The sequence below is a fragment of the Littorina saxatilis genome, linkage group LG16 (assembly GCF_037325665.1).
Source record: "Littorina saxatilis isolate snail1 linkage group LG16, US_GU_Lsax_2.0, whole genome shotgun sequence".
Classification (NCBI taxonomy): Eukaryota; Metazoa; Mollusca; class Gastropoda; order Littorinimorpha; family Littorinidae; genus Littorina; species Littorina saxatilis.
Window position 1 is genome coordinate 48,194,547 of NC_090260.1, and position 23,304 is coordinate 48,217,850.

The 23,304-nt window shown below is 44.2% G+C and overlaps 1 protein-coding gene and 1 long non-coding RNA gene across 4 annotated transcripts in view; one reads left to right on the forward strand and one right to left on the reverse strand.

The window, feature by feature from the left end:
- LOC138951129 (nose resistant to fluoxetine protein 6-like) overlaps positions 1-19,321 on the reverse strand; it is a 32,107-nt gene extending 12,786 nt beyond the window's left edge. For 2 of the 3 annotated variants that reach the window (XM_070322775.1, XM_070322777.1), the window contains exons 1-11: positions 13,284-13,756; positions 12,121-12,296; positions 11,200-11,357; positions 10,158-10,275; positions 9,196-9,277; positions 6,541-6,959; positions 4,801-4,968; positions 3,652-3,745; positions 3,001-3,096; positions 2,082-2,256; positions 66-148 (exon numbers count right to left, since the gene is read on the reverse strand). In XM_070322775.1, the coding sequence (XP_070178876.1) occupies positions 66-148; positions 2,082-2,256; positions 3,001-3,096; positions 3,652-3,745; positions 4,801-4,968; positions 6,541-6,959; positions 9,196-9,277; positions 10,158-10,275; positions 11,200-11,357; positions 12,121-12,296; positions 13,284-13,540 (1,826 nt within the window). In that variant the 5' untranslated portion in view covers positions 13,541-13,756. Of the gene's footprint in view, positions 1-65; positions 149-2,081; positions 2,257-3,000; positions 3,097-3,651; positions 3,746-4,800; positions 4,969-6,540; positions 6,960-9,195; positions 9,278-10,157; positions 10,276-11,199; positions 11,358-12,120; positions 12,297-13,283; positions 13,757-19,222 lie in introns of those variants that run through there. The other variant, XM_070322776.1, reaches the window with a different exon arrangement.
- On the forward strand, positions 12,194-14,583 carry LOC138951131 (uncharacterized). The gene is made up of 2 exons (XR_011451000.1): positions 12,194-12,332; positions 13,271-14,583. It is a non-coding gene; the product is annotated as an uncharacterized lncRNA (long non-coding RNA).
- Positions 19,322-23,304: the final 3,983 nt, after the last annotated feature.

Genomic DNA, 23,304 nt, shown 5'->3' on the forward strand with positions numbered 1-23,304 from the left:
CACACACACGCACACACACACACACACACACACACACACACACACACACACACACACACACTTACTTGAGCGCCCAGGGAATCAGACAGATGGGAGCGATGACGTAGAACTGCATGTCGTTGGACAGGTACCAGCTCCACCCAACACACTGCAACCACAAGCTGACTTTTTATAAAGTGCTTTTAAATATCATATCCCAAAAAGCAACAACAAAAAGCGACAAAAACATAAAAGTGCTACGTTTGTGTTTCGATTTTAACCGTCTTTGATGCGTTCTTGTTTTTCGTCATCTAAAATAGTTTATCCGTAAACAAATTATTATTGACTTAAAACATCATTGTTTCAGATTTTCTCGGTGATATACGAGAATAACGAGCCGTCGTAAAAGAGAGTTGGTTCAATCGTAAAAGGAAGGAATTCTACTTTGAATGGATCTATGACTATGCTTTCAGGTTATTTGCATACATGTATAGCCAAAATTAGACAATTGACACAAATCTCGAAGGACAATGACTGTCTCGATCTCTGTCAAACTACACATTGTGGGCAACTAGCAAACAAGGTCAACCTAAACCCCAGGATACTGTCCAACCCACCATGCTCAATTAGAAAACAAGGTTAACCTAAACCACAGGATACTCTCCAACCCACCATGCTCAATTAGCAAACAAGGTTAACCTAAACCACAGGATACTCTCCAACCCACCATGCTCAATTAGCAAACAAGGTCAACCTAAACCCCAGGATACTGTCCAACCCACCATGCTCAATTAGCAAACAAGGTCAACCTAAACCACAGGATACTCTCCAACCCACCATGCTCAATTAGCAAACAAGGTTAACCTAAACCACAGGATACTCTCCAACCCACCATGCTCAATTAGCAAACAAGGTTAACCTAAACCACAGGATACTCTCCAACCCACCATGCTCAATTAGCAAACAAGGTCAACCTAAACCACAGGATACTCTCCAACCCACCATGCTCAATTAGCAAACAAGGTTAACCTAAACCACAGGATACTCTCCAACCCACAATGCTCAATTAGCAAACAAGCTCAACCTAAACCACAGGATACTCTCCAACCCACAATGCTCAATTAGCAAACAAGGTCAACCTAAACCACAGGATACTCTCCAACCCACCATGCTCAATTAGCAAACAAGGTTAACCTAAACCACAGGATACTCTCCAACCCACCATGCTCAATTAGCAAACAAGGTTAACCTAAACCACAGGATACTCTCCAACCCACCATGCTCAATTAGCAAACAAGGTTAACCTAAACCACAGGATACTCTCCAACCCACCATGCTCAATTAGCAAACAAGGTTAACCTAAACCACAGGATACTCTCCAACCCACCATGCTCAATTAGCAAACAAGGTTAACCTAAACCACAGGATACTCTCCAACCCACCATGCTCAATTAGCAAACAAGGTCAACCTAAACCACAGGATACTCTCCAACCCACCATGCTCAATTAGCAAACAAGGTCAACCTAAACCACAGGATACTCTCCAACCCACCATGCTCAATTAGCAAACAAGGTTAACCTAAACCTCAGGATACTCTCCAACCCGCCATGCTCAATTAGCAAACAAGGTTAACCTAAACCACAGGATACTCTCCAACCCACCATGCTCAATTAGCAAACAAGGTTAACCTAAACCACAGGATACTCTCCAACCCACCATGCTCAATTAGCAAACAAGGTCAACCTAAACCACAGGATACTCTCCAACCCACCATGCTCAATTAGCAAACAAGGTTAACCTAAACCACAGGATACTCTCCAACCCACCATGCTCAATTAGCAAACAAGGTTAACCTAAACCACAGGATACTCTCCAACCCACCATGCTCAATTAGCAAACAAGGTCAACCTAAACCTCAGGATACTCTCCAACCCGCCATGCTCAATTAGCAAACAAGGTTAACCTAAACCTCAGGATACTCTCCAACCCACCATGCTCAATTAGCAAACAAGGTTAACCTAAACCACAGGATACTCTCCAACCCACCATGCTCAATTAGTAAACAAGGTTAACCTAAACCACAGGATACTCTCCAACCCACCATGGTTTGCAGCTTGTTGCCGACTACGTTGTTGACGTAGAGGATGTTGTAGTACCAGTAGTGACGACAATTGGTCTCAGCGTCCACCCCTGCCACGTCCTGGTAGGGCCCCTCCTTCAGGTAGGGCGAGACCCCGATGTAGAACGCCAGGATCCCCCCGTACAGAGGTGTCAGTCTGAAAGGTAAGGTAAGGTGAGGTAAGGTAAGGTAAGGTAAGGCAAGGCAAGGTAAGGTAAAGTAAGGCAAGGTAAGGAAAGGTTCGTAACGGTATGGTAATATCATAATTATAGTCTATATGCGTGTGTTAATGTTTTCCAAACCCTAACAATTTTGTTGTAAACCTGGAATTTGTATCGTGCGCATCGAGGAGTGTCTGCATAAAATAGACCTTGGGCAATAAACTATAAAAGGAATTGAAAGAAAGATGTGAGCTACATGGACCATGTGTGGCAATCCTAGAGAGATACCGGCACGGTGGCCTAGTGGTAAGGCGTCCGCCCCGTGATCGGGAGGTCGTGGGTTCGGAACCCGGCCGGGTCATACCTAAGACTTTAAAATTGGCAATCTAGTGGCTGCTCCGCCTGGCGTCTGGCATTATGGGGTTAGTGCTAGGACTGGTTGGTCCGGTGTCAGAATAATGTGACTGGGTGAGACATGAAGCCTGTGCTGCGACTTCTGTCTTGTGTGTGGCGCACGTTATATGTCAAAGCAGCACCGCCCTGATATGGCCCTTCGTGGTCGGCTGGGCGTTAAGCAAACAAACAAACAAACAATCCTAGAGAGTGCAACATCGAACTGACCTCTACATGGATCTGACCTCTACATGGATCTGACCTCTACATGGATCCGACCTCCACATGGATCTGACCTCTACATGGTTCTGACCTCTACGCGGATCTGACCTATACATGGATCTGACCTCCAGATTCTGTGGACGTAGTAGAGTATCATTCCGCTGATGGTCACCCCAGACTTGCTCGTGCTACGCAGGAACAGCAACGAGGTCAGGCATCCGCTGTGAACAAACACACAAAAAACAGTCAATGACACTGCTCCACAACAGCTGTTGAACACACTTCTTCTTCTTCTTCTTCTTCTTCTTCTTCTTCTTCTTCTTCTTCTTTGTTCATGGGCTGAGACTCCCATGTTCACTCATGTTTGTTATGTGCATGGCTGTTTTTACCCCGCCATTTAGGCAGCCATGCGCCGCATTCAGAGGAAGTATGCTGGCAATTTTCGTGTTTCCATAACCCACCGAACTCTGACATGGATTACATGATCTTTTCCGTGCGCACTTGGTCTTGTGCTTGCGTGTACACACGAAAGGGGGATAAGGCACTAGCAGGTCTGAACATTAGTTAAACACAATCACTCTTACAGAGTGTTCGCCTTCTTCTCTCCCATCAGCCATACAGCATTGAAACTATAAACGAACACAAAACAAAGTAAGCGACCCGAAGAGAAAACCACAAAGAGTAAAACAGACGTGGGCAGGGGAGGCGACTCAAACCAAGCACATGTACACGCGCATGTCACTCTGCGGGATGTAACATTTTTTGGGGAACAGTACCTGAGGAGGAAGAATGTGTCGACGGACAGGAGAGCTGCTGGTAGAACCATGTAGGAGAAATGCTTCAGCATAATGAACGTGGAGTTTGTGTTACCTGAAATAACACACACACACACACACACACACACACACACACACGCACACACACGCACACACACACACACACACCGGCACACGCGCGCACACACACAAACAAACACACACACACACACACCCACATACATACACACACACACACACACACACACACACACATACACACACACGTCAAGTGAATTCAGCCCACGGCAACTGACTTTGTTTGTATACTCCAGTTGCATGCAAGGTGCTTTAAGCCTTCTTTTTAAGCTTGTTTTGCTATCGTGTTGATTTTCTTTCCTTCTTCTTACTCTCAAATCCCTAGAACGACTCGATTTCAATATTCAAAAAAAGTCTACTTTAAATGTAGACAAATCATATTCGCTTCGTACACACGTATCACGTGTCAATCCACTGGTCTAAAATGGTTGACGTATGTCAGATCAAGACCTATGCATACCAATACACATTTTGCCTGTCATATTTCAATCTGTCATCTGCGATCGAATAATGACCTGCGACACACGTTCATTTAGTCAAAGAAAGGCTTCCTTACCAGTAACTATCATACCATTGTCAAGTACACGTCATCGCCCACACTTGTACAAATAAATCGTATTGATATTTTGTTTCCCAAAGAAAATGCGTTCAACATAATCAGTATCTTCTTCACAACAAGTACAAAGTGTACTCGCTGCAATACCAACTTCATGCCATACAACATTAGATGGATACATATTGTGAATAAGTTTCTGTTCTAACAAACGCTATCTTGTCAGTTTGTGAGATAAAAAATGCAAGTTTTACGCCCTCACGGCAAAGCCATTAGGGGCATGTTCCCGAGTTTTAACCCGACTTTAGATGGGATACACAAGTGTAAGCGTGTGTGGGTGGTATCAGCCATCTGCACTTATGACAGAATGGCCGAGGTCTTTTACGTGCCACTGTGGTGACACGGGGGTGGGACATGGCTACCGTCTCTGGGTCTGCACAGTTAATGAATAAATAGTGAGAATAATTTTCCATTGTATCAAACGCCATCTTGTCAGCTTGTGAGTGCATGCAACTGACCTTGTGCTTGTCCAAAGGACACGAAGCAGTGACCCAGAACGACCCACGTGATGCTGAGAACCCGGATGCCGTGGAGACAGCGGATGTCGGCCTTGTTGTGTGAACAGTCCAGCACCTTGCGTCCGTTCCGCAGCACGGAGAAACTCAGCAACACTTTGCGCCACACACCTGGGGACAGGTTAGACATTTATGGGACTAAAAGGTTTATCATGCAGTGTCACTATGTGACATTTTGTCAACGCGCTCAAAGTTCAAGGTTGTGGGATTGGGCGTGGGTGGGGGGATGGGTGGGGAATGGGGTGGGGCGTGGGTGGGGGATGGGGTGGGACATGGGTGGGGGTTGGGGTGGGGCTAGGGTGGGGGATGGGGTGGGGTGTGGGTGAGAGATGGGGTGGGGCGTGGGTGGGGGATGGGGTGGGACATGGGTGGGGGTTGGGGTGGGGCTAGGGTGGGGGATGGGGTGGGGTGTGGGTGAGAGATGGGGTGGGGCGTGGGTGGGGGATGGGGTGGGACGTTGGTGGGGAATGGGGTGGGGCGTGGGTGGGGCGTGGGTGGGGCGTGGGTGGGGGATGGGGTGGGACGTGGGTGGGGGATGGGGTTTGGGCGTTGGTGGGGGATGGGGGGTGTGGATGATGGAGCTTGAGAAACTTACTCCGAGACCTGGCCAGGGTCTAGGGGCTGTTTTAACCCCGGTAGAGGGCGATAACGGGAGGAGGAGGGTGGAGAGGGAGGTCATGGGTCCATCAGTCAGAAACAAAATTCAGCAAATGGAAAGGTTATTTGATAGCATCTCCTGGCAGATGTAATACATAGAATAAGTCTTCACGTCGAATGCGTTAACTGCCATCAGTATACAGGGAATGTGAATGTGGTCTCGTGAGGATTCAAACTGCTCCTCCATTATATTCATAAAACAACACTGGTTCTTTCGGGCTCAGTATCTTTTCCTCGGCGAGTGTTAGATATTCTACACGACAAGTCTAAGGGAAACAACCAGAGAAATGTTATCCATTGTGAGTTTTGAATTATGTCCCTTGAGATGGGGAAGTGAAATGGCTTGTCCGGTTTCATCATAACTCCATAAGCACGCAGCAAAAATACATTTCTGGGACAAAACGGTTTATCATGCAGTGTCACTATGTGGACTAAAAAGTTTATCATGCAGTGTCACAATGTGACATTTTGTCAACGCGCTCAAAGTTCAAGGTTGTAGATTGTTGACCGGACTCACTCCTGTTACCCCTCTCAATCAGTGTTTACACATGTTTCACGCTCAACACTGAAAACAGGAAAGCAGAGGGACAGCCGACAGACAGTTGTCTCTGATACAGACAGACAGACAGACAGACAGTTGTCTCTGATACAGACAGACAGACAGACAGTTGTCTCTGATACAGACAGACAGACAGACAGTTGTCTCTGATACAGACAGACAGACAGTTGTCTCTGATACAGACAGACAGACAGACAGTTGTCTGTGTGTGTGTGTCTGTGTCTGTGTGTGTGTGTGTGCATGCGTGTGTGCGTGCGTACGTGCGTACGTGCGTGTGTGTGTGTGTGTGTGTCGTGCTTGTGTTCGTGCGTGCGTGTGTGCGTGCGTGCGTGCGTGTGTGTGTTTGTTTGTGTGTGTGTTTGCGTGTGTGTGTGTGTGTGTGTGTGTGTGTGTGTGTGTGTGTGTGTGTGTGTGTGTGTGTGTGTTGAGGTACTCTTAAATTCAACTTCAAATTTGACAGTCCTTACTGCCTTCAGTGGAGGAGTTTTTGACATCAGGAGTCGCAGCTGTTCCATTCTGTGTCACTCCCCCCGTCTTGCTGTTCCCTCCATTGGCCATCACGCCCTCCGATAGTCCACCTTCCATGTGCATTACATTTCCATTGGTCAGATCGCCATTCACGTGAACTTCATTGGCCGCCACGCCCTCTGATAGTCCACCTTCTATGTGCATTACATTTCCATTGGTCAGATCGCCATTCACGTGACCTCCATCAACAGTGTTGATCTCTTTTTCTGTCAGGAATCCTCCATTGGTATGACCGTTACTGATTGCTGGAACTTTTTGTTGGGGTGTGATGTTTTGCCGTGTGTCCGTCCTGCCGTCCACATACACACCATAGGCCGTGCCAGCGACGCAGAAGAGGGTGAGGATTGCGAAAGTTATCCTGAATGTGTAGAGGAAATATCATTAGTTTATGTGCCACGGCCAGGAATTAAGCTGCATATATACTGTTCAAAAAAAGAAACGCATAGCTTGTAATATTTGGTTAATTTAGTTATATGGCTACAAGGATATCCACCAAACTGCAGAAAATGTTTATCTGGTCGTCGACCTTTCGTCCATTGCCACAAGTGAGCTCTGCACGTGACGCATGCGTTATCAGTGGCTACAATGTCAAAATTGCTCATTTGGCGTGACCACTCGTCATGCTTCAGTGTAATCTCGTGAAACTCGGGGAATATTGAGCTCTCACCATGTCTTCCAAAACCCATAAAAGCGGATTGTTCGCCACAAAGAAATCAGACGACAATTCAGCGACGAAAGATGGCCCGATTGAGCAGAGAAGACCGCCAAATTGCATTGGGTCGTTTACAAGCAGGCCAAAGTCAACGTGCAATCGCCAGGCACTTCCACGTGTCCCAGAGCACCATCAGTAGACTGTGGGTCAGGTTTCAAGCCACTGGCTCCGTTGCTGACTTGCCACGAGCGGGAAGACCAAGGGCGACAACTGCTGCTCACGACCGCTTCATACGGCTCCGCCACCTCCGGAATCGTTTCCTGTCGGCCTCATCTTCTGTCCAGGCTCTCCCCGGGCCACACCGATTATCGGACCAGACCGTGCGGAACCGCCTGCATGAAGCTGGTTTGAGAGCTCGCAGACCTCACAGAGGAGCTGTCCTCACCCGCCGCCATCGCCAGAACCGAGTGCAGTGGGGCAACCAGCACCTTCGCTGGACCGTCCGGAATCACTGGAGACACGTGTGGTTCAGCGACGAGTCCTACTTCCTGCTCCAGTGACATGATGGTCGGAGGAGGGTCTACCGGAGAGTAAACGAACGTTACGCGCCCAACTGTGTGGATGAGGCACCCGTTCATGGTGGTGGAGGCGTCATGGTGTGGGGGGCGATCAGTACCGCTGGAAGGAGCACCCTGGTGCACGTCCAAGGGCGCATAACTGCCCAGCGATACGTGGAGGAAATTCTGCGCCCACACGCCCTTCCTCTTCTGGCTGACCAGGATGCCATATTCCAGCAGGACAACGCTCGCCCGCACACAGCACGACTCACCACCCAGTTCCTCACCGACCACCATGTCCAGGTGCTTCCCTGGCCATCCATGTCGCCAGACATGAACCCGATAGAACACCTCTGGGATGAATTGGACAGACGTGTGCGCAGGCGAGAAGAAGCGCCGGCAAATCACCGCGATCTATTGCAGGCACTTCAGGAGGAGTGGGACACCATCCCACAGCAAGATATCCGGCATCTGATCCAGTCCATGCCCAGAAGGTGCCGGGCAGTTGTTGCTGCTCAAGGCAGTCACACCCCCTACTGACTTGACCGCTTCGGCACCCAATCGTATTGATTGACTGATTGATTTGAAGATGCAAATGAACTGTGTGTGCATTCAACTGTGTCCATACCAAATTTCAAACAAATAATCTAAATATTGGATTTTCTGTTAATTTTTTCGAAAAATTAAACAAATTTGGCAAGTAGCAACTATGCGTTTCTTTTTTTGAACAGTATATGTTACTATCCACAAATAAAAAAAATAATTGGAGAACAAAATGTCCCTCATTATTATTGCAGTCAACGTTTAATTAACACACGCGCATACTGACAGGCGGACAGACAGACAGACAGACAAACACACACACAGACACAGACACACACATACACACACACACACACACACACACACACACACACACACACACACACACACGCACGCACGCACGCGCGCACGCACGAACGCAAGCACGACACACACACACACACACACACACACACACACGCACACACACACACACACACACACACACACACACACACACACACACACACACACAGTTAGCTCTGTATTTAGTACCCATCGAGGCAGCCAAGCCGGTTCTCCCAAGTGTAAACACCACTGTTAAGTACAGTGTTAAGACCAGTGTTCAGGCCAGTGTTAAGACCAGTGTTGAGACCAGTGTTGAGACCAGTGTTAAGACCAGTGTTAAGACCAGTGTTGAGACCAGTTTTAGGACTCATGTTAATGCCAGTGTTAAGACCAGTGTTGAGACCAGTGTTAAGACCAGTGTTAAGACCAGTGTTAAGACCAGTGGTAAGACCAGTTTTAAGACTAGTGGTAAGACCAGTGGTAAGACCAGTGTTAAGACCAGTGTTAAGACTCACATGACGCCAAGGAATCTCTTGTCTCCGCTGGGATCTTTGCGACGCTGACACGTGACAGCGTATATCGGGGTGCCCAACGATTCTGCCACAAAGACAAACATATCGGGATAACAGAGGTGGAATGCAATACAGTTGGAATGTAACATAAGCGGAATGTAACAGAGTTGGAATGTAACATAGTTGACATGTAACAGAGGTGGAATGTAACAGAGGTGGAATGTAACAGAGGTTGAATGTAACAGAGGTGGAATGTAACAGAGGTGGAATGTAACAGAGGTGGAATGCAATACAGTTGGAATGTAACAGAGGTGGAATGCAATACAGTTGGAATGTAACATAAGCGGAATGTAACAGAGTTGGAATGTAACATAGTTGGCATGTAACAACATGGATGTTGCAGAATGGCACATGTTATATCAGTAAAAAAATATATTCCATAACAAAAAAATCCTATTATGCACAGAAAGCCGTTGGGTGGAAGATGTTAAGTGGCTGTCCTGGGCTCGTATCGGGAATATGGGATTTGAAATTACACTCCAAAATGATACTAGGAAGCAAGAAAGAGCAGCTTGGTCGTTTGCTTGTTTGCTGGCTTGCTTGCTTGCATGCCAGCTTTGATAGTCGTTGTAGGTTTTTTTGTTAAACAGTCATCACATTTACTTCTGCCCGTAGGAATTTAGCATTTATACGTATTCAGTTTTGTATTGTATTGTATTATGTTGTGTTGTATTGTATTGCATTGTATTGTGTTGTGTTGCATTCTATTGTATTGCATTGTATTGTATTGTATTGCATTGTATTGTATTGTATTGCATTGTATTGTATTGTGTTGCATTCTATTGTATTGCATTGTATTGTATTTTAATGTATTGTACTGGATTGGATTGGATTGGATTGGATTGGATGTTATTAAATAATAGTGTATGGTATCGTGATGCATTGTATTGTGTTACAGAACCTACTGGCAGTGGGGGCCAGCAGTGCCCGGATGTTGGTCTCGCTGCATGACCGAGGCAGACACACATGGACACGCAGAGTTGGCTGCACGCCCAGAAAGAGGTCCTGGTTCTGACCTTTCGTCTGCACACACACAATAAGATACGATACGATACGATACCATACCATACGATACGATACGATACGATACCATACCATACGCGTATACGATACGATGCCAAACACTACGATATAACTATACCATCTTATAAATAAAAAGAAAACACACCAGTAACCAGGTTAGGTAAGTTTAAATCAATATTTCGGCATGTAACTGCCTTCTTCGGGATGGTATGGAAATAAATAAACACATATAAATATCCGCTTTTAAATGTAGAAACCCAAAGTTTGTCGCTCTTTTTACATTTAGTCAAGTTTTGATTTGTTCTTTGCTGCTTTCAACTGAATTCCCTGCCCACTCAGACTCGACTCGCCCTTCATTCACTTCTTTTAACGAAACAGTTAACAACTCATCGTTTAAGATTCTTTACATGTGTATTGTTACTGTAATGAAGATCATTATAATGAAGATTGATTATAAGGCGCTTATAACTATAATTATTAGGATTTACGCCATATAAATACCCTTATCATTATTATAACACAAGATGATTTAACTCGTAGGCCTGGACTCAAACTACCATCAGAAAAAAGTATTATGTCTGTCTCTCTCTCTCTCCCTTCTCTCTCCTTCCCCTCGCTCCCTTCCCCCTCTCTCTCCTCCCCTCTCTATTTGTCTCTCTCCCCCTCTCTCTCTCCTCAATTCTCCCTCCCTCTTTCTATCTAGCTCTCTCACACTCACACACACACTCTCTCTCTCTCTCTCACACACACACACACACACACCCTCTCCCCCTCTCTCTCTCTGTCTCTGTCTGTCTGTCCCGACTGTCTGTCTGTCTGTCTGTCTGTCTGTCTGTCTGTCTCTCTGTCTCTCTCTCTCTCTCTCTCTCTCTCTCTCTCTCTCTCTCTCTCTCTCTCTCTCTCTCTCTCTCTCTGTAACTTTACCATAATGGCCGGAGCTTGGAGAGTCAATGAACAGAACTGTCCCTGTATGGTGTGCGACTTGTTGGTGTGAGAGATGGACACACACTCGTCATAGTCACCAACGAAAGTGAGCTGACCGGTCAAAATGCCGGACACTGGTTTCCCCATCGCGTCCAGCACTGAAACAGCAGAAGATGAGTTGGTTGCTTAAATCTAACCATGCACAATCATCAGTTCAATCCCACTATAAAGCCAACATGCCGCCATGATAAAGCCCCGCCCCCTTTCCCTATCTGTCACTAAGTCTGTCAAAGACACGTGTCGCCTTGCTGAAGCCCCGTCCCTTCTCTGCTTGTCACTTATTCTGTATAGCCCACATGTCGCCTTGCTGTAGCCCCGCCCCCTTCTCTATCTGTCACTCACTCTGTAAAGCCCACATTTCGCCTTAATTGCTTAAATCTTATAAAGAAAAATTATCAGTTCACTCACACAATTAAGCCAATTAGTCGCCACGATCAGGGCGGGGATGTAGCTCAGTCGGTAGCGCGCTGGATTTTTATCCAGTTGGCCGCTGTCAGCGTGAGTTCGTCCCCACGTTCGGCGAGAGATTTATTTCTCAGAGTCAACTTTGTGTGCAGACTCTCCTCGGTGTCCGAACACCCCCGTGTGTACACGCAAGCACAAGACCAAGTGCGCACGAAAAAGATCCTGTAATCCATGTCAGAGTTCGGTGGGTAAAAGAAACACGAAGATACCCAGCATGCTTCCTCCGAAAACGGCGTATGGCTGCCTAAATGGCGGGGTAAAAAACGGTCATACACGACAAATTCCACTCGTGCAAAAAACACGAATGTACGTGGGAGTTTCAGCCCACGAACGCAGAAGAAGAAGAAGAAGAAGTCGCCACGATAAAGCCCCGCTCCTTCTCTATCTGTCACTCACTCTGTAAAGCCCACATGTCGCCCTGCTGAAGCCCCGCCCCCAGAGCCAGGAGGTCGGCAGCGCACTGTGTCGCGGGGTCCAGAGTGACTGTGTGACGCAGTGTGTGTGCCAGTCCCGGGTCCCGGGCCAGCACTGACAATATCTCCTGGGCTGACCGAGACAGCAGGGATGTCAGGCTGAACAGAGGGAAAACATGGTGACTTTGTGATAGGGTATGTGCACCTGTGTGTGTGTGTGTGTGTGTGTGTGTGTGTGTGTGTGTGTGTGTGTGTGTGTGTGTGTGTGTGTCTGTTTTTTTGGGCCTGTCTATGTGTGTGTGTGTGTGTGTCCATGTGTGTGTGTGTGTGTGTGTGTGTGTGTGTGTCTGTCCGCCCGTCCGTCCGTCAGTCTGTCCGTCTGTCTGTCTGTCTGTATGTCTATGTCACTCCCTCTCACTCACTCTCTCTCTTTTTCTTTCTCTTTATCTCTCCCCCTCTCTCTCTCTCTCTCACTCTCTCTCTCTCTCTCTCTCTCTCTCTCTCTCTCTCTCTCTCTCTCTCTCTCTCTCTCTCTCTCTCTCTCTCTCTCTCTCTCTCTCTCTCTCTCTCTCTCTCTCTCCTTCCGGACGGTCAAGTCCACTTTGTTCACCTGCAAATTATTTTTCCCCCTTGTACATACACATTGTGTTTGATGCAATAAAAATTCGCCTTCGCCTTCGCCGTCTCTCTCTCTCTATCTCTCTCTCTGTCTGTTGGTGTGTCTGTCTGTATGTTCGTTCGTCCGTATGTCTGTCTGCCTGTCTGTCTCTCTCTCTGGAGGAATGGTTTAACCCCATGAAGAACCGTGGGCATATGTGACCCTCCACCACGAAATGAGTCGCATGTCAAATTTGCATGATTTTCATGTTTTTACATTTTCCTAAAGAGTTTTTTTATGCTCTATCCAGTGCTGAAACCCGTTTTAGAAAAGAGCGAAAAATATTTGAGTTATAAGCCTGTGACTGAGGTGACCCTCACACTGTTACAAGACACTCTCCGGACTTATATTAAGCCTAGCGCAGAACCGCGCGAGGTGACATGCGACTCATTTCGTGGTGGAGGGTCACAATTCTGATATGATGAGCACAACAGTATTGTGCCTTTAACTCCCTGTGTTTTATCCCCGGGTTCAGTGCATGGACCTACCCGGGGTCAGCGAAGAGAGTGCCCGGAGAGCTGTGACCAGAAGAGCTGTTCCGTAACGACTCTACCACGTTGATCATGCTCTGAAGCCACGAGGCAGGGATGACCGGCGTGGTGTTGTTGCTGCTGCTGGTGGTGGTGGTGATGGTGGTAGGACGGGAGGTGGGAGTGGTGTTGCCGATGGTTGCCTGAGCGTGGAGGCAGACCAGAAGACAGGAAGCCAGCACCAGACCGAGAGACCACATCGTGTATTCTGCCATGCAGAGGGAGTTCGTTGTGTATGGTGTTATTGCATGTCAACATCAGGCACTGACTTAGTTAAAGTTACTGGACCTGTTAAACTCCAGGTGCACGGAGCCCTGGGGCTCTTATGATTAAATGTTTTAACATTGACTGGGAATCGAGATGAGGGTGTATGTATGTGTCTGTGCGTGTGTGAGTGTAAAGATCGATTCCGAGAAAACTACTACAGCCGCACTCACCTAAACGAAACACGCTTAAGCAAAAAACTCGGATATCTGAAACCAAAACCAATTTCCCGCCAGACCCTCCTCTTTGTAAGACTATTTCTAATTCGGATAAGCCAAACTCTGTCAAAAAATAGCTAACTTAAACACGGACATCTCAAACGTGATTTTGACAGATAAGCCAAACTCTAAACACTGTCGGAGAGACATTTTTTTAATTTTTGCTTGAAAAAACACGTCAGGAAGATAAACATATATCGCCACGGCTATAATTATCCTACGGAAACGAACACGTCACCTGTTTTAGAGTATGCGGGGAAACTGATGACGTGTGCCACATTGACCAAGAAATACACGTGTCACGTGATGCGACGTTGAAATCCTTGCGGCTGCCAGCATGTTCCAAACAACTGTTGCAGTGTTCAAAAACGAGTGGCTCTCATACAAACCTCTTTTTCCAATCGAAGGAAGAGATCTTTGTGAAGAGCAAATCTACCTGAGGAATGTATGTGCATGCTCATTTTGAGCGAGTGGTGAAGATCAAACCACAATAAACATGCAGCGAAACAAAACATTTGCCTACAATCTATGTTTACGGAGATTTGATCTTGATTTATGACCACAGAGACAAATTGTCTAATTTTGTTTCTTTTCTTTCTTTAATGGAGAGGGTTTCATTAAACATTACATTTATTATGATTTACTTGGAATCCGTTTAACAAAAGCGTAGTTGCTTGTGGAATCTTTGGTTTTGTTTCTGAGATGTGTCACTGTTTTCACCATTTATTTTTACAGTTGGCTTTGAGGTATTAATAAAGCTCCACTGAAGAAAGCACTTGTAACTTGTCACTGTTTTGATCTTATTCATTTAAACACACACACACACACACACACACACACACACACACACACACACACACACACACACACACACACACCACGCACAGAGAGCTAGAGAGAGAGAGAGAGAGAGAGAGAGAGAGAGAGAGAAGAGAGAGAGAGAGAGCGAGAGAGAGAGAGAGAGAGAGAGAGAGAGAGAGAGAGAGAGAGAGAGAGAGAGAGAGAGAGAGAGAGAGAGAGAGAGAGAGAGAGAGAGAGAAACATTCCAAGTGATTTTACAACTTATCCTGAAAAAAACTCGCTTAAGCCGAACTGCAGGGTAATTTCTCGGGAAAGGTTTGGCTTATCCGAACTCGGATATGCACAAACTCGGATAAGCGAAACGATTGTTCATTCCCCGAGCGAGTTCGGCTTTAGCGTGTTTGACTGCACTACCGAGAAAACTATTGGACAGATCTTCATGAAACTTAACATGAGAGTTCCTGAGTATGATATCCCAAGACTTTTAATTTTTGTTTGTTTTTTGTATAAATATCTTTGATGACGTCATATCCGGCTGTTTATGAAAGTTGAGGCAGCACTGTTACGCTCCTATTTTTCAACCAATTTTGTTGGTCAAGTAATCAAATGTTCGACGAAGCCCGGACTTTGGTATTGAATTTCAGTTTGAAGGGTTACAAACTAATTAATGAGAATCAAATTTGTGCACACAGATTTAAAATTCATTGCATCGTATTTTTTATCAAATTATGAATCTAAAAATATTACATCTGTCATTTCTACTCTTAAAATGTGATCACAATTAACGACATAATGTTAATTAGTACTACGATTAAAATGTAATAAATCGATCCAAAATTATTTCATCTTTTTCGTTATCATTTCTTGATTCCAAAAACATATAGATATAATATCTTGTATTCAAAACAAGCTCAAAAAATTAAAAAAAATACAGAAAAGCGCGCTTTCCTTCTTACCTCAATACGCTATTGAGCTATTCCGGCTTGTCAATTTCACTTCGTGTTGCACGGGAGAAGTGTGGGAATTGTCGAAGCTGTTGTGTCTTGGTGAAACAAATGCAGTGCGTTCAGTTTCAGTCTGTGAGTTAGACAGATTGACTAAATGGTGTAATTTTGCCTTACGCGACTTGTTTACGAGTTCATTTTGGACTGCAACCGGGCAGGTCTTAGTCGCCCTTGACCAGGCTCACATCAAGTCCCGCACGTGAACTAATTACGTCAACAATGAAAAGTCTCCAAGGAAGTGTATTAGTCTCGGCGAGAGAGAATTATCTCTGTTTTGGGCACTTTACCTCAAGACATTGTGTGTGATGACGTCAGAACATTTTAACTGATGGTATGTAGGCCCATTTTGGCACACCGGACACAGCCTTGAGCCCCAGAACGTGTTCACGGGAAATGTTAATGACTCTTTGGGGAGAGATGCGAACTGACAAATCGAATGAAGTTTCGTTTGGCTGGCAACACTAAAGGTACGTGTAGACGTCTGTGAGATAGTTGTGGGAAGCTCCTGGCTGTTTATATCGTAATCTGCGACAAAACGACAAATCTTTGCTCTCCATGCTGTGACATGGGCACTGCATCTTTATTTTAAGTGTGTATTAGTGAAATAGATTCCGTATTGCCGTATAACTATAACAATTCTCACTAAGTGTGTGTTCAAAGTCGTAAAAAGGCAGGCGGATGCGTCGCAGATAATTATTCATTTTTAATGTCCTCATTTTAGTGAACAATAAAGACAGTGTTGTTGTTGTTGTCGTTGTTGTTGTTGTTGTTGTTTAAGAAATAATAGCGAAAAGTAAATAATAAAAGTGTGCCGTCTGACATTCTAAAAATAAATAAAACGTTAAATTGAAAATTCAATCCAGTCGTGACAGCACAAAGCATATTAAGATCAGTGCTTGCTCGGACATGTTTTCCTGCTTTTACTTTCAGCGGTTCTTCTGTTCGCTTTCATTTCCTCCCCCCGCCTTTTTAATTTTTTTAATTTTCTCGTTTGTTGGTTTAAACAGGTTTTTTTTCCATTTAGTCAAGTTTTGACTAAAGGTTTTAACATAGAGGGGGAATCGAGACGAGGGTCGTGGTGTATGTGTGTGTGTGTGTGTGTGTGTGTGTGTGTGTGTGTGTGTGTGTGTGTGTGTGTGTGTGTGTGTGTGCGTGCGTGCGTGCGTGTGTGTGTGTGTGTGTGTGTGTGTGTGTGTGTGTGTGTGTGTGTGTGTGTGTGTGTCTGTCTGTGTGTGTAGAGCGATTCAGACTAAACTACTGGACCGATCTTTATCAAATTTCACATGAGAGTTCCTGGGAATGATATCCCCGGACGTTTTTTTCATTTTTTCTATAAATGTCTTTGATGACGTCATATCCGGCTTTTTGTAAAAGTTGAGGCGGCACTGTCACACCCTCATTATTCAATTAAATTGATTGACAGTTTGGCCAAGCAATCTTCGACAAAGGCCGGACTTCAGTATTGCATTTCAGCTTGGAGGCTTAAAAATTAATTTATGACTTTGGTCATTAAAAATCTGAAAATTGTAAAAAAAACAAATATTTTATAAAACGATCCAAATTTACGTTCATCTTATTTTTCATCATGTTCTCATTCCAAAAACATATAAATATGTTATATTCGGATTAAAAACAAGCTCTGAAAAATAAAAATATAAAAATTATGATTAAAATTAAATTTCCGAAATCGTTTTAAAAACTGTTTCATCTTATTCCTTGTCGGTTCTTGATTCCAAAAACATATAGATATGATATGTTTGGATTAAAAACACGCTCAGAAAGTTAAAACGAAGAGAGGTACAGTAAAGCGTGCTATGAAGCACAGCGCAACCGCTACCGCGCCAAACAGGCTCGTCACTTTCACTGCCTTTTGCACTAGCGGCGGACTACGTTCAGTATTATTCTGTGAGTTCCACAGCTTGACTAAATGTAGTAATTTCGCCTTACGCGACTTGTTTTTTTTTATTCATTTGCATAAACACAAAGCAATAATTGTATGCTATGATGAAGGAGCACAATAATATAAACTTTTGAATGTGCTCTTAGAAACAAACGAGTAATGTTTTCTTCTTCTTATTTTTCTTTCAGTTTTCTTGTTCTTATTTTTCTCTCCCGTTTTTTTTTTTAAATTTCCTCTCTTTTATTGAGGGTTGTCTTTCTTTTGCTAGTATTTTTTGGCTCACGTAAGTGTAGCCTATGCGATGATAAACTTTGTCTGTCTGTGCGTGTGTGTGTGTGTGTGTGTGTGTGTGTGTGTGTGTGTGTGTGTGTGTGTGTGTGTGTGTGTGTGTGTATGTGTATGTGATAGAAACTTTAACATTTGAAGACGTCACATTATGGCGTAAGAGGGTTAGACGTCACGCGAAGGAATTACTGAAAGTCTCGGTCATTGTTATTTTGAGCGGGCCGAGACTAGTTGGCAGTCGTGTCCCTGTAAGTAGGCTACATGCAGACAAACAGATCTAGATCGTGTCTCGCTTCCTTGCACAGTGTCACATATGTTTGTCACTGTTTGTCGATTTCTTACGTGAGCCTTGAAGGCTTCGCCTCTTGTTTTTTATTACATTTTCTATTCTATTACTCTTTGTTTTGCACATGAAACTATAATGTTTTATTTGTGCTAAATTCCTGGAAGCAAGCACATAGAGCATACCCTCACTGTCGCGGTATTTGTATGAACATTTTGAATGCAAAAAGATTTAATCAAACAGAATATTTAGATCACAAGCGAAAAAGCATACAAGACAAGAGGCGAAGCCTTCAAGGCTCCCGTAAGAAATCGACAAAGAGTAACACAAACTCATTCACTCCGTCACACATACACACACACAGTAAGCATAGAGGACACGGTGCAAGAGTGCGAGACACTAGATCTAGATCTGTCTGTCTGTAGCCTACTTACGGGGACACGACTGCCACTGAGATCGACACTGCGCTTTCGACAGCGCTTCCTGGTGCACACACAGGAAACACGCTGTGCAGATCAACCTGTAGGAAATCTCCTTTGGTATCTTCTTTATCTATTTTTCTGGGGCTACGAAACCGAACAATGTGAAATCGTCTTCCCCGAATCGGCGAACTGCAGCTGGGTGAGAACTGTATCTATACCACAATCCTTCACGCGATCTGACCCAACCTTGACCCCTGACCTGGTCTACATACCACACACGACACAAACCAGTCACCTGTTTTTACCCACCCCCCCAAAAAAAAAATAAAAAAATAAAAAACACCACCCGTTTTCTTTGGATACACACTTTAACTACATACGTGCCGACGAAATGTTGACCATTGCTTCAATACTTTAAAGCTGTTGCTTGGATAATAACCAGGTACAATTAGTATTTCGGTGTTCAGTCAAATGTTAAAGTTTCTACCACACACATATACACACATACACACGCACAGACAGACAAAAGTTAGCATCGCATAGGCTACACTTACGTGAGCCAAAAACCTTTTGTTGTCCCAAACAAAAACAAAACCAAAACCAAAACAAACACACAAGCACAAACTGAGAAAAAAACACACAAACAAGTGCAAAAACGAAGACAGAAAAGTCTGAGAAACAATATTCCCCCGACATAAATATGCAAAGGAATCAACTCACCAGATGTGTCTACCTCCGTTGTATCGATGCTGTAGTGATAAAACAACCGTACTTTCTGAGGGCTTTTCCAACACACACACAACGACAAAAGTGGCAAGAGTGCAAGTGTTTTGTAGGTATATATGCTCGTGAAATGTAGAGGGCAAGAGTATGTAGATTTATATTAGGCCAAAAAAAAATAGGTCTGTTTACGGTAACATAGGCCAACAAAATAGGGTCGGTAGGGCGGGAATGTTTTTTTTGTTTTTTTTGTTTTTTTTTTCCAAAAAACCATATTTTTACGTTATTTTGCCAAAAAAACAATTTTTTTTTTTTCTCCCCAAATGCCAAAAAAAAGTCTAGGGTCGCGCGAAAAAAATAGGGTCGGTCGGGTTACCGTAAACAGACCTATTTTTTTTTTTGGCCTTATGTTATCGTGAAATGTAGAGTTCTATACGCACCCATAAAAAGAGCAAGCGTCTGGAAAGTTTGATTGACCAAATAAGGCGTGATAGTTCTATATAAAGGGAGAAAAAAGTGATATGGAAGTATAGGCCACGTACTCTCTCGATGTCTGTTGATTCAGTTTATTCAAATAAAAGAGTACCGCAAAGACCCCTGTTATCATCACAAAGAATGTTACACTGGTACACTATGTACTCTAAAACCCCGTGCGACCGTTAGTTTGAAACAAACATTAGTCCCTGTTCTTGTGTTCTTTATTCAAAACAGTTTTTATGAAATTAGCATAGTCATACGCCTTATGTGAAAGTTGAATTAAAAACAAACTTGTTTGTTGGTATTGGGAAAAAAAAACTGTTTGATTTCGGTATCTTGTTATACATAACAATATTAGTTTAATGCCAGTAAAGCTGGAGATCTCGAAATATCTTTTATCTTGTCTTCTCTTAGCGTGCATATAAATACGTGTTGGTTGACGTGAGAACATTACAGTGACTTGTTGTTGTGTTTGGCTGTTTGGCTGTTTGGCTGTTTGGCTGTTTGGCTTCCCGGCTCTTTCTCTGGCTGCCCGTATGTTTTTCTGTCTGTCTGTACGTGTCTATGTATCAGTCAGTGGTTGCATCCTGAACTCAGGTCAAAATGAGTTCGGCTCATTCTCTCTCTGACAGGATGCCTTGAGTTTCTTTGTCTGGCAAGGAAACCGATATATTGTATAGGTTACAACACGAGTGGTTTTTTATATGGCTTGTATTTCAGTCAAGACCCAGCGGATGAATATCATCGAGAGACACGAGCCTCTGGCGAGTGGCTCTCGATTGATATTCCCGCTGGGTCTTGACTGAAATACAAGCCATATAAAAAACCACGAGTGTTGTAATCTGTATATCCCATTCTACCATCAAACACAAAGTGTAGACTACTAGCGGCACTGTTGCGATCTGTGCAGTGTAAAACAGTGTTGGCAGCGAGACTTAGCCCTTTTGCAACCTTAAACTAAGTGACCGTCGCTGAAAAAATAAAACGAATGAGTGCATCGATAAGTACGCGGTAACACTACTTTCAGACCATTTAAAAGCTTTAAGTAAAGGTTCATAAGTTGCAAGAAAGTAATGAAGTCGTATAGAAATTAGTTTAGTTGAAGCGCACAATTCTTTTGTTTTGCGTTTCAGGTCGGCAGAACGGGCGAAACGGGTTTGGGACCCATTTGGCTTACTCGATTCAGAATCGATTCCACGTTGTTTTTCTCGAACGTGTGTAATTAGGCTTATTGACAGAGAAGCAAATTTTAGGGAACAAATATGTAGGTTTAGATTTAACCATTTGCTCCCTATTTGAAATGTATCTACGTGATAAACTGTTTTGCGAGTGTGTTTGCATGGATGAACTTAAACTGGTATGGGCGTGAGGAAAACGCGACCGACACGTCTGTCACCGCCGATTGATTGCATTTTGAAGGAATATGACTGGATTACGGAAAAATACACACATGTTAAGTTCTTGGATACCTTCATCGCCAATGTGGACTTGCTGCAGAGCCAGGCAAAAGAGTAGACTTGCTCGCAAAACAGCCAATATTTGATAGCGAAGCCCAACCGTGCCAGGTAAGGACGGTCTGACAGATTCTCAAAAGTCGTCTGCTAACGATGCAAGGGAGCGTACTCGTGTTTTTGTTTTGGTTCGCTAGCATCTGGTTATCTTGTAAGTTGAATGTTCGTTTTTTTCGACCTGCATTGCTTTCATAATGAAAGAAACGTTTGCTTATTGCATCTCATACATCAGATCAGTTCTGAGATTCATTTTTGCGTGCAACTGATATGGTTTTCTGAGCCGTGCAATACGATTTTGGAACTTCATACAAATGTGTCACATTGTTCGGCGCGAGGTCAAAGGTCGGGAGGAAAGTAGTTCTTTGCCCAAATCGGAATCTGCACTATCATATATTTTTTGGAGTCCATGATGTAGAGGCTCGTGTCTCCCGATGATATTCATCCGCTGGGTCTTGACTGAAATACAAGCCATATAAAAAACCACTCGTGTTGTAACCTATACATATATATATTTTTTTAACATATTTAGAGCTTTTTGTAATGTATCTATATCTATATACGGCTTCTGTGTGTCTGTCTGTCTGTCTGTCACTTCGCGATGCACGGCCAAAGTTCTCGATGGATCTGCTTCAAATTTAGTGGGCATATTCAGGTACACCCCGGACACAATCTGGTCGATGACAATTTTCAACACGTGCTCTCAGCGCGCCGGTATTCGGCTCTACTTCTTCCCGGCAAAGCCGGGTATTCATCTAGTTATTGATATAAGCAGATTCGCGATCGTCGATAATGATTTTTCATGGTGTTTTGTAATTTTTAAATTTCAAAGGAATTGATATGTAAGACAGTTTCAAGCGAGCTATTTTTTGCGGCTGTATTTACTGTGCAAACAACTCTAAATATGGCAAAAGTGTTACGTGATAATCAACCGTTTGGTTTCGGCGCTCACTGGAGCAGACGATTTTTTTCTGTAACCAGTTGACAGTGATGAAACCATATATTACGGTCTCTTTCCGGCAGCAGTCCCAAAATTGCGACTTGTTTTGACCTTAGAACGACGTCTTTATCATAACTGTGAAGAACAGAACGGAGACCACTGTCGAAGTCGGCCAATCTGCAATCATTTTTGTCTCGCGAACACTGATCTCAAATTTAGATCAGTGCTCGCGAAAAACATATGGGAGATAACTCTGTATTTTTGTTTTGATAGATTCGCGTAGGACTGTAGCGTCCGGTCAGAGAGACAACTGGCAATAGCCGTGGAGCGATGCTTATCAGAATGTCATTGGTTGTTGTTGTGTGTGCTACATGTTTGTTTGTCTGTCTGCCTGTGTCTAGGTATCAGTTACCGTGCTCGTTGTTTTAAAAACAAATAAAACATGTAGTTATCTGTTTTTCTTTTCATTAGTGATGATAATGGTGATGGTTGCTTGAGGTTTCGTCGACAGAATCGTCGTCGGTGTTAGTGTTGTTGTTGGTTTTTTGTGTGTGTGTGTGTGTGTGTGTGTGTGTGTGTGTGTGCTTGTGTGTTTGTGAGTATGTGTGTGTGTGTGTGTGTCTGTGTGTATGTGTGTGTGTGTGTGTGTGTGTGTGTTGATCTCAGTTGCATGCAGGCTGCTTCAACCCTTTTTTTGTTTGTGTGTGTTGTTGTTGTTGTTGTTGTTGTTGCAGTGTTGTTGTTAATGCAGTTGGCGTTGTTGTCCCTGGTGCTGCTGGAATTGTAGGTAAAGCTCAGTGTCAAGATCAATAAATCAAAATGTCACCTGTTACCATGGCCACAGACAGTACTCGTCAGCTGAACACAAGAAACAGGTGACTGTCACGACTACCTCGTGAAGACTTTCACCGAGAGACGTTTATCAACATGTACCCATATCTGTTATCATTGGGCACTCTTGAGTACTCTCTTATTCGGAACTTGGGCTGTTTAGACTCTGTGCGTGGGTGTGTGTGTGTGTGTGTGTGTGTGTGTGTGTGTGTGTGTGTGTGTGTGTGTGTGTGTGTTTATGTGTGTGTGTGTGTGTGTGTGTGTGTGTGTGTGTGTGCGTGTGTGTGTGTGTGTGTGTGTGTGTGTGTGTGCGTGTGTGTATGCGT